This window comes from Melospiza georgiana, chromosome 28 (assembly GCF_028018845.1).
Source record: "Melospiza georgiana isolate bMelGeo1 chromosome 28, bMelGeo1.pri, whole genome shotgun sequence".
NCBI lineage: Eukaryota > Metazoa > Chordata > Aves > Passeriformes > Passerellidae > Melospiza > Melospiza georgiana.
The window spans coordinates 2,860,392-2,873,388 of NC_080457.1; the positions used below are offsets into that span (position 1 = coordinate 2,860,392).

At 58.9% G+C, this 12,997-nt stretch overlaps 2 protein-coding genes across 2 annotated transcripts; both read right to left on the reverse strand.

Annotated features, from left to right (window-relative positions):
* Window positions 1-573: 573 nt before the first annotated feature.
* On the reverse strand, window positions 574-10,095 carry KAT2A (lysine acetyltransferase 2A). Its single transcript, XM_058041891.1, has 18 exons — window positions 9,868-10,095; window positions 9,264-9,387; window positions 8,168-8,313; window positions 7,712-7,801; window positions 7,183-7,364; window positions 6,195-6,386; window positions 6,006-6,112; window positions 5,773-5,880; window positions 5,550-5,686; window positions 4,073-4,281; window positions 3,875-4,001; window positions 3,547-3,657; window positions 3,314-3,457; window positions 2,966-3,080; window positions 2,840-2,876; window positions 2,666-2,729; window positions 2,380-2,464; window positions 574-1,595 (listed from the first exon to the last, which is right to left on the reverse strand). Exons 1-18 carry the CDS (start codon window positions 10,093-10,095, stop codon window positions 1,402-1,404), a joined length of 2,400 nt encoding a protein of 799 aa, XP_057897874.1. The 3' UTR covers window positions 574-1,401.
* Window positions 10,096-11,467: 1,372 nt separating this feature from the next.
* Window positions 11,468-12,226, reverse strand: LOC131094307 (heat shock protein 30C-like). The gene has a single exon (XM_058041897.1). It carries the CDS (start codon window positions 12,159-12,161, stop codon window positions 11,565-11,567), a length of 597 nt encoding a protein of 198 aa, XP_057897880.1. The 5' UTR covers window positions 12,162-12,226; the 3' UTR covers window positions 11,468-11,564.
* Between the last annotated feature and the right edge of the window lie 771 nt (window positions 12,227-12,997).

Sequence of the window (12,997 nt, forward strand, 5' to 3'; positions counted from 1 at the left end):
ATTCCCCGCAGCTCCGCGTCCCGCAGCTTCATTCCCTGGAGCTCCACGTCCCGCAGCTTCATTCCCTGGAGCTCCATTCCCCGCAGCTCCGTGTCCCGCAGCTCCATTCCCCGCAGCTCCGCGTCCCGGAGCCGCCGCAGCCACCGGGAAACGAAACTGGAGGCGGTGCCGAGAGCGGCGGGCGGAGCACGGGGAAGGAACAGCAAGGGGGGGCCACGCTGGCCGAGCTGGGGAAAACTGAGCCGAGCCGAGCTGAGCTGAGCTGAGCCGGCTTGGGGATCCCCCAGGAGCCCCAGCTCCCAGCTGGAAGCGAAACCAAAAGCGAGTGGAGCTCCCACAGAACCTCCCCGCAGCCAGATCACCCCTGTGTCCTGTCAACACCCTACACCCCAATTCTGCCCAGTGCACCCCAACCCGTCCATGGGGATCTTCACGTTCTCCCCATCCTGAGCTGTTCCTCTTCCTCTCCCCAACACCCTTCAGAACATCCCAGGTTGTCCCCCCTGCCCACCACGCCGGGGTGAGCCCCAAGGATGGATCTAGGGCTTGCACAAGGACATTTATTAAAAAAACAAACAAACAAACAAACAAACAAACAAACCAACGAAAACACCAGTCAAGTGAAATGGGGGAGTGGAGGGCAGGGAAAGGGGCGGGGAGCAGGGAGGGGACAAGCAGAGGTGGCTGCCAGCCAGAGCAGGGCAGGGAGCAGAGGCCAGCACAGCACCGGGCAGCCACCCTCCCTGTGCCCCTGGCACTCAGAGGGGCAGGACTGGGGCTGGCAGCCCGCCGTGCCCAGCTGGCAGCGCAGGCAGGGAAGGCAGACCTGCCCCGGGAGGGGAGGGAGGGAGGGAGGGAAGGGCTGACAGAGGCAGCAGGAGCTGGGTGAGCAGGGCAGAGCCCCCTGCCCAGCAGGGCCCCGGCCCAGGAGCAGCACCGCGGACAGAGCAGGGCTGAGCCCGCCTACATTCAGTGTGAGCGGCAGGGGCTGCCTGCGCGTGGACGGAGCAGAAACCAAAGCACTTGTGCGCCCCTGCCCTGTCACAGGGAGTCAGGGCAGAAGGCACGATCCCAGGTAAGGGGGATGCACGGGGCTCAGGGGGCTCCCCCTCCCCAGGCAGAGGTGGGAGCTCAGTGCTGTCCCTGCCCTGGGCAGATCCTGATGGGGCAGCTCCAGCCTCAGCCCCATTCCCTAGGAGAGGCAGCCAGAGCACCTCAGGGATAAAAGCACCAGCCCCCCAAGCCCCTGTGGCTCCCCAAGAAGGAAAGCCCAGCTCCCCAGGCTGCTCAGCAGCACCAATCCCTCCAGCAGCTCCTACCAACACAAACAGTGGGGCTGGATCCCACAAGGAGCTTGGTCCCTCCCACTGGGAGGCCACAGCAGGTCCAGGCCAGCCCCTTCTACTTATCGATGAGCCCTCCCTCCTTGAGCTTGAAGTAGAAGAACTTCTCGAGGGTGTTGGCACACTTGCAGTAGTCGCTGTCGGGCGGGTTGTACTCGCGGCAGTTGGTGATGATGCGCTGCAGGTCGGCGATGAAGAGCTTCTTGGTCACATAGTAGCGGTTCTTCAGCCTCTCCGTCATGGTCTTCAGGTCTGCAGGTGGCACAGGTCAGGATCCCTCCCCAGGCTTCTGCATCCCCCCCAGTCACTGAGCTGGGCATCAGCCACGGGTCCCAACTCATCCCTTTCTCATTCGGGACTATCCTGAGGCTCCCTCTGCCCCAAACGTGAGTGCTCAGCACAGACCCCATGATTAATGTGGGGTTCTCAGCCCTCTCTGCTGATTATTGTGGGGTTCTCAGCTCCCTCTGCTCATTATTATGGGGTTCTCAGCCCTCTTTGCTGATTCATGTGGGGTTCTCAGCCCCCTCTGCTGACTATTGTGGGGTTCTCGGCCCCCTCTACTAATTAATATGGGGTTCTCAGCCCTCTCTGCTGATTATTGTGGGGTTCTCAGCCCCCTCTACTAATTAATGTGGGGTTATCAGCCCCCTCTACTAATTAATGTGGGACTCTCAGCCCACTCTACTGATTATTGTGGAGTTCTCAGCCCCCTCTACTAATTAATATGGGGTTCTCAGCCCCCTCTACTAATTATTGTGGAGTTCTCAGCCCCCTCTACTAATTAATATGGGGTTCTCAGCCCCCTCTACTAATTAATATGGGGTTCTCAGCCCTCTCTGCTGATTATTGTGGGGTTCTCAGCCCTCTCTGCTGATTATTGTGGGGTTCTCAGCCCCCTCTGCTCATTATTATGGGGTTCTCAGCCCTCTTTGCTGATTCATGTGGGGTTCTCAGCCCCCTCTGCTGATTCATGTGGGGTTCTCAGCCCCCTGTCCTGCAATCCTACCCCGGGGTGCTGGACACACCAACCTACCAATGGGGAAGCGGATGATTTCATAGTAGTCTGGTGCCTCTGACTTCTTCACCGGCTCCATGAAGGGCCACGCACTGGGGTGGGTCTGGGGAGAAGAGGGGGCAGTTGGAGCAATGAACACACAACCCTTGGCTGCTCCAGCACCCAGGGGTCCTGCTCTCCCCCCACGTGGGTCACCCCAGCTGTCCCCAAGGCAAAGCCCTGTACAGCCCGTCCCAAGGGAGGCAGCTCTGAGGGCTGTCAGGGGGACAGGGACCCCACAGTGAGGGTCCTTTCCTGCCCACACCTTGATCTGGGCCAGGAGGTTCTTCAGCATGTTGTAGAGCTGGTCTGGGTCCTTCAGCTCCTTCCTGCAGGACAAAGCCAATGTCCCTCAGCCTCTCTCCACTCCAGGGCCAGGAAAACACCAAGGCTGAGGCACAGCCTGAGCTGAGCCCCCAGCTTCATCAGCAGCACTCACCCCTTCTCCTTCCCCAGTGGTTTCCATCCTGTTTCTCCTGGAATAAAGTATCAGTGTCACCATATCTGCTCTGCAGCCGTGGGGAGGGAGGGCAGAGCCCCCTGCGAGACCCCTGCCAGCACTCACGGATGCCAGGGACGCTCTCGATGGGGATCTGCCTCACGCCCTCCTTGAAGCAGGTCAGGCCTGGGTACACCTTGCGGATCTGAGCCTGTTTCCTCTCAATCAGCTTCTTGATGATCTGCAGGGAATGGGAATGGAAGGGAGCAGAGGAATGGGGGCTGCAGGATGCTCCAAGGACCCCACAAACCCACCATGCAAGGCCAGAGATAACCCCAGCCAGTGTTAACGCCACCAGTGGCCCCTCATTGCTCTGCAAGTCTGCTCTCAGAGCCAGCACAGCCCCACACCTCTCCTCTGCCTTCAGGGGGTGGCTGGCAGTCACCTACTCTTGTGCCCACCCCTGGGCCATACCTCCTTCTGCTTCTTGATGATGTGTGAAAGCTCAGTGTAGGGGATGCGGGGGTTCAGCTCACACTCCATCAGGGTGGCCCCCTCGTAGTCCTTGATGTACCCCAGGTAGCGGCTCTTGGGGACCTTGATGTCCTTGGAGAAGCCCTAGGGGAGAGGGGCAGGTGGGAAGGGGTAGGTGGGAGGGGGTAGGTGTGCAGCAGGGCTGGGAGCAGCTCCCAGGGAAAGGAGCCCACCTGCTTTTTGAAGTAGCCAATGGCGTACTCATCTGCATAGGTGAGGAAGTAGAGGATGTTGTGCTTGATGTGGTACTCCTTCAGGTGGTTCATCAGGTGTGTCCCATAGCCCTTGGGGAAGTACCATGAGACAGAGACCCCCCAGGTGGGATAAACAACCCCCTCCCACCCCCTCCCATGGAAATGGCAGCTGCAAGATGACCTGGAGCAACAGCTTGGGGTTGACCAGTGCTGAGCAGGTTTGGCTGCCCAAGGGGGCTAAGAGACCATCCTGCCCACGCCAGGCTTTGTGGGGGGCACACCTGTGTGCCCACCTCCCTTCTCTCACCTTCACTTGCTCATTGGAGGTGACAGCACAGAAGACAATCTCCGTGAAGCCTTGGGTAGGGAACATACGGAAGCAGATGCCCCCAATCACTCGTCCATCCTTGATCAGCGCCAGGGTCTTGTGCTTCCTGCGGGGCAGCACGGCCGAGGGTGAGGGGAGCCCCCCAGAGCGGCCCCCAGGCACCCCCCAGGCACGCACGGGTCAAAGACGAGGCGGGTGATGTACTCCTTGGGCATGCGGGGCAGCTGGTGGGAGAAGACGTTCTGCAGCCCCACCAGCCACATCAGGATCTTCTTGTTGGATTTCTGGGACAGGGAGTTGCCGATGACGTGGAACTCGATGATGCCGCGCCGCTCCTCCAGCCGCGCCGTCTCGTCCCGCGCCGCGTTGGCCGACAGCAGGCTGGTCTGGGGGCACAAATGGGGGTCACTGGCACTGCACACCCCCTTTGGGGGAGCCCACCTGTAGGAGGGTCGGGGGGTAGGATGGTTGGGACGGACAGAGGTGAGAGATCTCTGAAGCCAGATGGTGGAATTTGGGGTTTATTGCAAAGGGCCTGGGTGCAGGCTGCCAGCCACAGCTCAGAGCAGGCCCGAGAGAAAAGAGGGGGAGAGAGGATGAGAGGGTGAGAGAGTAAAAGCATCAGGGAGTAAAAGGGGTAAGAGAGTAAAAGGCAAGAGCCTAAAAGGGTAAGAGCGCGAAGTTCCCGTTACAATACAATAAATCTTATGTGTTGAATATTTTAATTCTCACTAACCAATCTAGTCCAATATACAAATCCTACAGCATTTCCATACAGCCTATAAGAATCATTACATTACCATACTGTGTTACATTTTAAATCCTAAAAACTCCTCTTTGGACCCCTTCTGCCAAGCCAGTAGAGTCTGCTTGGACCCTTAGACCTGTCTGCAAGCAGAGGGTGTTGTTCCATCAAAAGGGGATCACCTCCAGCTGGCCACACCATTGTTTTCCAGTTGTTCAGTAACTGAGGTATCTCAAAGCTTGCCTTCATTTCAATCTAGCTTATAGTTTCCATATTCTCAAAATCTTTTGCCAGGCAAACATATTTATAAGGCTTTCCTGTTCCATCTTCCCCGACACTCACCCCACCCTGGCATGCTGGGGAAGCAGCTCTGTAGTAAGTAATTCAGCCTCCTGCTGAGAGCAGGTTTGCCTCTGAGTAGGCTGCAGGGCCGGATAGCTCAGTCCTTTATGGGGACTGACTGCCCAACAACCCAAGCAGCTCTCAGCAACCTTAGCAAGCTCAAGGAATATCAGCTCTTTTAGTGATTATCAGCTCTTTTAGTGATTATCAGCTCTTTGTGATTCCAGCTCTTAGCTTGCAAGGTGCCACAGGCAGGCAGGCTCAGGGCAAGAGAGGAGAAGGCTGTTCTGGCACTCCACAGTCTGTGAAGGGTTCCAGGGACAGCTCTTCTCCAGAACCAGGCTAAAACAGCCCATTATGTAGGGTATAGGGGGATCAGAAATTGTCCAATGCAGGGGTTTAGGAGAAGTGACCTATGGGGTTACACAGAGATAAGCAGGGATCCAAAAGGCGGAAGAAAGGGCTTCCAGACATTCACCATGACTTGGCATTTCCTATCTTTAGGCCTCTGCCCTGTGCCTGCTGCACTGTAGGCCATGGAGGCACCCCAACATCCCCAGGCCTCACCTCAGGGCCCAGCATGGCAGCAGGGTCTGTGATGGTCAGCATGACCTCGTTCACCAGCTCCATGGGGATGTCTCCCATGACACGGATCCGCTTGGCATCCTCCAGGGTCAGGCTCTCAGGGAGCTTCCTCTTCTCTCCTGGCACGGGAGCAGAGTGGCACATCCAGTGCTGGGAGGCACCATGGACAGTTCCAGCTTTCTGGAGTGGGCTCAGGTGACCTTACCTGGCAGAGGCTCTGGGGTGGTGGTGTCCAGGCTGGTGGCTGAGCTGCTGCTGCTGAGCTTCTTGCTGAAGAGAGGAGTGGTGGGCACAGCAACGGTGCTGACTGCAGCTGTAAGAAACCCATGGTGCCCACGACTGAAAATGCCTTGTGAAAATGCTCAGCCACACCTTAACCCTTTATCCCTCAGCCTCCAAACAGAGGGAGAGGGGAAATCCTGAATTATCCTGAAATACCTGGGCGAGACACCAGCTGGGCACCCTCTGCAGCTGGCACGGTGAAATCAGCCTCCCAGATGGGAGAGTTCTCACCGTAGATCTCCTCCTCCAGCATGGAGAGGAACCTGGCAGCGAGTGGCACATCAGCACGCGAGCGTGCCAAAGGAGGAGTGCCCTCCAGCAGCCATCCCCACACTGGGCACCTACTTGGGGAAGTGGGTGAGGATCAGGGTCCGTTTCTCTGGCACCAGCTTGTCCTTCTCCACACGGAATTTCTCCAGCAGCTGCCGCCGCGTCACGGTGAAGATGGACTTGAGGAGGCTGCGCCCAAACACGTGCGTGGTCTCATAGCGGGGCAGGCTGTCACAGCTCTGGGGCACGTGGCAGTAGCACAGCCACCTGTGGGACACCAAGGGGCTCCAGAGACAGGGCTGGAACCCAGGAAATTCCTCTGGCTGCCCTGGAGGACTCGAGCTCCTGCCCAGGGGGCTCAGAGACCTTGGCACAGAGTCAAAACCATCTGTACCTTTGATTTTAGCCCACTGAAACAGTTACCAACCTTATATGAGGATTTACAAGCCATAAAAGTTTAGGTAGAATGATAGTGAATTTATCACAGGGTGTAAAAATAATTTTTGGGGGTTTTTAGAATGGGGGTTCAGGAGGAATCTGGTCGTGTCCAGCCTTTCTCCTTCTTCTTCTTGGCCTCCATCTTCTGCTGTGATGTTGGCACTTTTAGATTGGTTTAGAGTAGAAGCTCACTGTCTAATATAGGTGATAGGTATTGGGAAGTAATTGTAAATATTGTATACATAGTTTTTAGTATAAAAAGATAAAAGACGGGCAATGTGCCTCTGATTGTCTTGTTGAGCAGACCTCAGCAGGCCAGGAGAAAGAATTTTATAGATAAGAAACAACAAACAACCTTGAGACAGAGAAATGAAGAGTTCTGACTCCTTCTTCAACTGCTGGGCTGGGAAAAGAGACTTTCTAACACATCTGGGGGTCACTCTGATCAGCAGGAGAGAACCAGAGACCCCAGAGCAACCATATCACTCCTGGGACAATATTGCTGGGAGCAGACTGGATGAAGGCACTGCTGACACTCAGAAGCACTGTGTGCCTGCTCTCCTGGTGGACTGACAGTCTGGGAGACCCCAGGCTGGCTGGCTCAGTGGCCCCCTGCCCTCCTTACCTGGTGTAGTTGACCTTGTAGGTGGCCACATCATCGTTCTGGGAGCGCTGACGGAACTGGGACGGTGTCTCCAGCTTCCAGTAGTTGAGGCACAGCAGGAACATCTTGGAGAGCTCATACATGGTCTGGCGCTCCTTGGGTGGCAAGTGGCTGAACTTGTACTGCACAAAATTCAGGACTCCCTGGGGAGAGAGGATGGCACAGTGGGAGGGTGCCAGGGGCTGAATTTGTACTGCACAAAATTCAGGACTCCCTGGGGTCAGGATGGCACAGTGGGAGGGTGCCAGGGGCTGAATTTGTACTGCACAAAATTCAGGACTCCCTAGGGAGAGAGGATGGCACAGTGGGAGGGTGCCAGGGGCTGAATTTGTACTGCACAAAATTCAGGACTCCCTGGGGACAGGATGGCACAGTGGGAGGGTGCCAGGAGCTGCTCTGGGCTCTTCCATGCTGCCTCCCAGAGAGAGAGGGGACTGTGCAAGAGCAGCAGAACACAGGACAAGCCATCAGGGCAGTGCAGCAGCCTCACCTGCTCAATGTTGGGTTTCTCAAAGGGAGGGCTCCCCAGGGACCCCTCGACCACAGGCTGGCTCATCTGCAGGATGCACTTCCTCAGCAGCTGCAAAGACACCAACAGACACGGTCAGAAGAGCCCCAGGAACTGGATATTCCAGGAATGGTGGAGGTGGCTGAATGCTGCCATGGGGCTGCTCCAGTTTCTACAGCTAGGAAGGCACTGGTGCTGCCCTTGGAGCACACCCACTCATCCCCTAGAACTGCCCCCCTAGGGAATTCCAGGCCAGGAGAGCAGTGACTCCAGAAGAGAGTCAACATTCCAGGTCTCTGGGCTGTGGGATGGTTCACAGCTTCAGCACCAGCTCCAGCAGAGCACAAACAGCAGGACAGCAACCCCCACAATGACCAGAAACTCTGCACATTTCCCCCCATGAGCGGGGCAGTGAGACCTGCCCAGCTCCAGACTCACCTTGAACAGGTAGAAATACACCTGCTTGGTGTCTGTGTCCTCCTCCTTGTGCACTGACATGAAGAGGTTCTCCACATCCACCACCATGCCCAGCAGGCGGTTGATCTCCTCCTCTGAGACGTTCTCCAGGTGGGACACGTGGTCAGCTGTGCCAGGGAGAAAGAAAAGGGATCATCACCACAAAGAGAAAGCCAAGAGATTATCACCACAAAGAGAAAGGCAAGGGATCATCACCACAAAGAGAAAGGCAAGGGATCAACACCACAAAGAGAAAGCCAAGGGATCATCACCACAAAGAGAAAGGCAAGGGATCAACACCACAAAGAGAAACCCAAGGATCAACACCACAAAGAGAAAGCCAAGGGATCAACACCACAAAGAGACCAGGGGATCAACACCACAAAGAGAAGGCCAAGGATCAGCACCAAAGAGAGAAAGCCAAGGAATCATCACCACAAAAAGAAGCCAAGGGATTACCACTACAAAGAGAAAGCCAAGGGATTATCACCACAAAGAGAAGGCCAAGGAATCAGCACCACAAAGAGAAAGCCAAGGGATCAGCACCACAGTGGCATTGAGGGATCAGCACCACAGTACAGGAATGTGTTTCTTGTTGATGGAGAGACAAAACTATCTTTTGTCTTCTTAAAAAGGAAATAAGCTTAGAAGGTTTTCTCTTCAATCAAGTGAAAAGACACCTTACAGGACTTAGGGGACTCCACCTCAAATTTGAGGATAGCTAATTGTACAGGAGCCATAAAGTTTTGCTTGGGGAATTTACTAGAAAAAGAAGAGAACAAAGAAACTAATTGCTTTTGTGAAGTGTTTTACTAAGGGCAGGAGAGCTTTTTGCACTTAGTTTTTGTCTATAAAGAGTTTGTTATTTTGCCTTTTATTAGAACCTTTTTGTTTCCAACACTGCAACAGAAGCCATTCTGCTGATTTTATGCCTTCTAAGGTAGCTGAGCTATCTTGGGTGTGAAATAGACTTCCAAAAGCTTATGAGATCTGGCTCAAAGAAGCTCCTATTTCACCACAGTGAGAACAAGGGATCAGCACCACAGTGAGAACAAGGGACCAATCCCACAGGAGTTACCCAGAGCATGGCCACAGCTCCGGCAGGGTTCACTCAGGTTGGTCACTGGCTGCTGCAGGTCCATTCGGGGGGCTGTGGGGGGGTTGGGGTTCTTCCAGCCATTGCACTTGCAGGCGTCGTTGGCCTGGGAATAAGGAACAGCAGTGGTTGTTGCAGTGGGTGCCACCTTCTGTGGCCAAAGATTTCCCTGGCTCCCATCTACCCCTCTTCACCCAGCCCAGCTTTTCTCAGCCCCCACCACCCCAATAGTCCCCCAGAACTCTGCAGCCCCTGCTCAGTGACACCCCTGCATCCCCCTTGGGTAACTCAGCACCCTCATCCTGCACTTGTACCCCACGTACATCCCAATCCCGCATCCTTTGTCCATTTATTCCTTCCATTCACCCCCCCGCACCCCCAAATTCCCCTCCTACACCTCTCCTGCATCCCCTCTCATGTCAGCATCCTCACCCTCCATCCCCCACCCATGCACAGCCCTGAACCCCCACTCCAGTATCCCCTGCACCCCACCATGCCCGTCCTTGCATCCCCCACTCGTGCACAGCCTCGAGCCCCCCTCCAGCCCTCCGTGCCCTCCGTTCCCTCCCGGTGCCGCCGTCCCCACCTTGCAAGCCGAGAACACCCCCAGCTTCTCCAGCTTCTTCCCGCGGGGGAAGCCCCGCACCTGCGCCTTGCGCTGGCTCGCCCGCTGCTGCTGGCTCAGCCCGGGCCGTGCCGGGTCGCTGGATCCCGCTCCTCCAGCCGTTCCCCCGCTCGCCCCCGCTGTGGCCGCCGTTGTCGCGGCCGGGCCCGGCGGGGGCCGCCCGGGCTGCGCGGCCTCCGGCTCCGCCATGCCGGGCCCGGCGTGCGCCCCGCGCGCACTGCGCCTGCGCGCCGGGAGCGCAGGGAACGCCGGGAGTTGTAGTTCGCTGCGGCGGGAGAGGCGGGGCCGCTGCTGCCGGGACGGCGCTCCCGGGGCCGGTTCACGTCACCCGGTGCCCCAAACGGGAGCAGAGCTCCCACTCGGCACTGCGGGCGGCGCGAACCGCCCAGAGAGGATCGAGGTCCGGTCACGACCACCCACCGCGACAGCCCCTCACGGGGCGATGCCGAGCTGTCGGTGCCCGGCGGAGCGCTCGCACCCCTCCGGTAACCGGTACCGCTCCGCTGCCTCCCGCAAATATGGAGCGTGGCCACGGCCTGTTATCCAAACGCGGTGTGTGAGCCGCCCTCCGCCTGCTCGCAGCCGGCTCGGGCGGCTGGCACGGAGCGTGGCCGCGCCTCCCGGCCGGTACCGGCGAACCGGCTCCGCCCGCGGGGCCATTAATGAGAGACCGACCGCGCCCCTCTGACCGCGGGGGAAGCGGATTAGCGCCGGGCAGGAGCGGGCACCGCCTGGAATGTTCCAGCACTGTCGGCGAGGCAGGCACGGGAATGTTCCAGCAGCATGCCGAGGATGGGAGCCACCGCTGCCAAGGCTGCCCGGGGGGATGCTCAGGACCTGCCGGGGATTCTCGGTGCTCCTCATGGCCCGGAGCCCCTCGCTCATCCTCCTCTGCCAGGGCAGAGCTGGCCAGAGGTCATGCCCGGTGCCAGCACAGCCCCATTCATCTGACAGAAGTGCCCAGGCCATGCCCAGTGCCAGCACAGCCCCCTTCCCCACCCTGGCAGAGGTGCCCGGGCCATGCCCGGTGCCAGCACAGCCCCGTTCCCCCGGCAGAGGTGCCAGGCCATGCCTGGTGCCAGCACAGCCCCGTTCCCTCTGGCAGAGTTACCAGAGCCATGCCCGGCGCCAGCACAGCCCCGTTCCCCACCCTGGCAGAGGTGCCCAGGCCATACCCAGTGCCAGCACAGCCCCGTTCCCCTGGCAGAGTTACCAGAGCCATGCCCAGTGCCAGCACAGCCCCGTTCCCTCTGGCAGAGTTACCAGAGCCATGCCCGGTGCCAGCACAGCCCCGTTCCCTCTGGCAGAAGTGCCCGGGCCATGCCCAGTGCCAGCACAGCCCTGTTCCCCTGGCAGAGGTGCCCGGGCCATGCCAGCGCCAGCACAGCCCCGTTCCCCTGGCAGAGGTGCCCGGGCCATGCCCGCTGCCAGACCAGCCCCATTCCCCATTGCGCTGCGTGGGCACGGGCAGGAGCACTACAAAGCAAGACCAGAAACGCCGGAACCACACAAATAAAAGTTAGGAATATTTATTACATATCAAAAAAACCCGCGTGTTTCGGGCAGACCCCACGCCCCGGGCCAGGGCGCGGTCCCGCTCTGCGGCCAGCAGCTGCCCCCGTTGTCGCCAGGCTCAGCCTGGTCCCCGTCGCTCCTCTTCACGCCTTGGCCCTCTCGGCTCCCTCCTCGGCGCTGCCAGCTTGCTGTGCCACCGCCGGCCCCATCTGGATGGGCACATTCCTCTCGGGAGCGGCTGGCAGTGCCAGCTTGGGGGCCTCGATGCGGAGCTGCCCATCCTTGGACAGGGAGCAGGTCAGCGCTTCAGCATCCACCTCCTCGGGCACGTCCCACTCCCGCTTCAGCACCTCGTACTTGTAGGAGAAGGAGCCCTTCTCGTCCGTGCTCTGCGTCTCCTTCTGCCCCACCAGCACCACCTTCCTGCCCACCACCTTCACCGACAGCTGCTCGGGGGCAAAGTCCTTCACGTCCTGGCACACCGAGAAGCCGTCCCCGGAGCTGTGGGGCAGCGCTGCGCTGGTGCTGGGGGCGATGCCGAGCCGGCCGGGGCTGCTGCCGCTGCTCAGGTACTGCTCCACGCTGCTCATGAACTCCCGAGCCCGCTCCATCTCCAGCCGCATCTCCCGCTCCAGCTCGGCGAAAAGGGTGCCTGGATGTGGCCACAGGGTGCGGACGGGTCCCAGCCACGGGAACAGCGAGCTGGACATGGGCGGCATAAAGTGCAGGCGGCAAAGCATCTCTGCTGCGAGAGAGGAGCGCTCCTGGCTGTGCTGCTGCTGCTGCTCCGTGCAGTGCTGGGCTGGGGAAGGGGAGCAGCGGCTTTTATTCTCCCCTGCCCAGGGGTGTGTCCCTTCCAGAATGCTCTCTCCCCCCACGCAGCCTCCTGGAGCCATCGCCTATTTTTGAGAGGCTGATTATCCGCCAGCCAAAATAGCAGCGCCTGTTTCTGGGCACAGGTCACATGCCACAAATAGGGAGCCGCAGTCACCGCCGTGAGCTCGGGTTTCTGCACAGCCATCGTGATGCAGCGGGGCCCGTGAGGCCACGGCCGGGGGGCTACAGGGCCCTTCCCTGCCGGGGGCTCGGTGGAGGAAGGCTCCACTGTGCCAGGAGCTCATCACTCCTACAGTACAGGAACTGATCCCACTCCTGTACATGTCCCATGGCATCTGCTGCCAGGCACTTCCTTTCACTGTCTGGGACCCCTCTCCCTGTTGGGCACCCCCAGCCTGACCCCTAAGCACCCCACCTGGGCATGGGGCCACAGACTGACCCCTCAGCACCCCACCTGGGAATGGGGACACGGGCTGACCCATAAATACCCCACTGCACACCTGGGGACACAGACAGACCCCTCAGCACCCCACCTGGGCATGGGGCTGACCCCTAAACACCCCACTGCACACCCCAGCTGGGCATGGGGACACGGGCTGACCCCTCAGCACCCCACCTGGGCATGGGGCCACAGACAGACCCCTCAGCACCCCACTGCACCCCACCTGGGCATGGGGACACGGGCTGACCCATAAATACCCCACTGCACACCTGGGGACACAGACAGACCCCTCAGCAC

Coding starts and splice junctions, on each gene's coding strand:
- KAT2A (XM_058041891.1), bottom strand. CDS start 10,095: ATGGCGGAGCCGGAGGCCGCGCAGCCCGGGCGGCCCCCGCCGGGCCCG. Junction 7,802..8,167: donor TGTATTTCTACCTGTTCAAG/GTGAGTCTGGAG, acceptor GTGTCTTTGCAG/CTGCTGAGGAAGTGCATCCT. Junction 3,458..3,546: donor TTGGCTACTTCAAAAAGCAG/GTGGGCTCCTTT, acceptor CCTCTCCCCTAG/GGCTTCTCCAAGGACATCAA.
- LOC131094307 (XM_058041897.1), bottom strand. CDS start 12,161: ATGCTTTGCCGCCTGCACTTTATGCCGCCCATGTCCAGCTCGCTGTTC.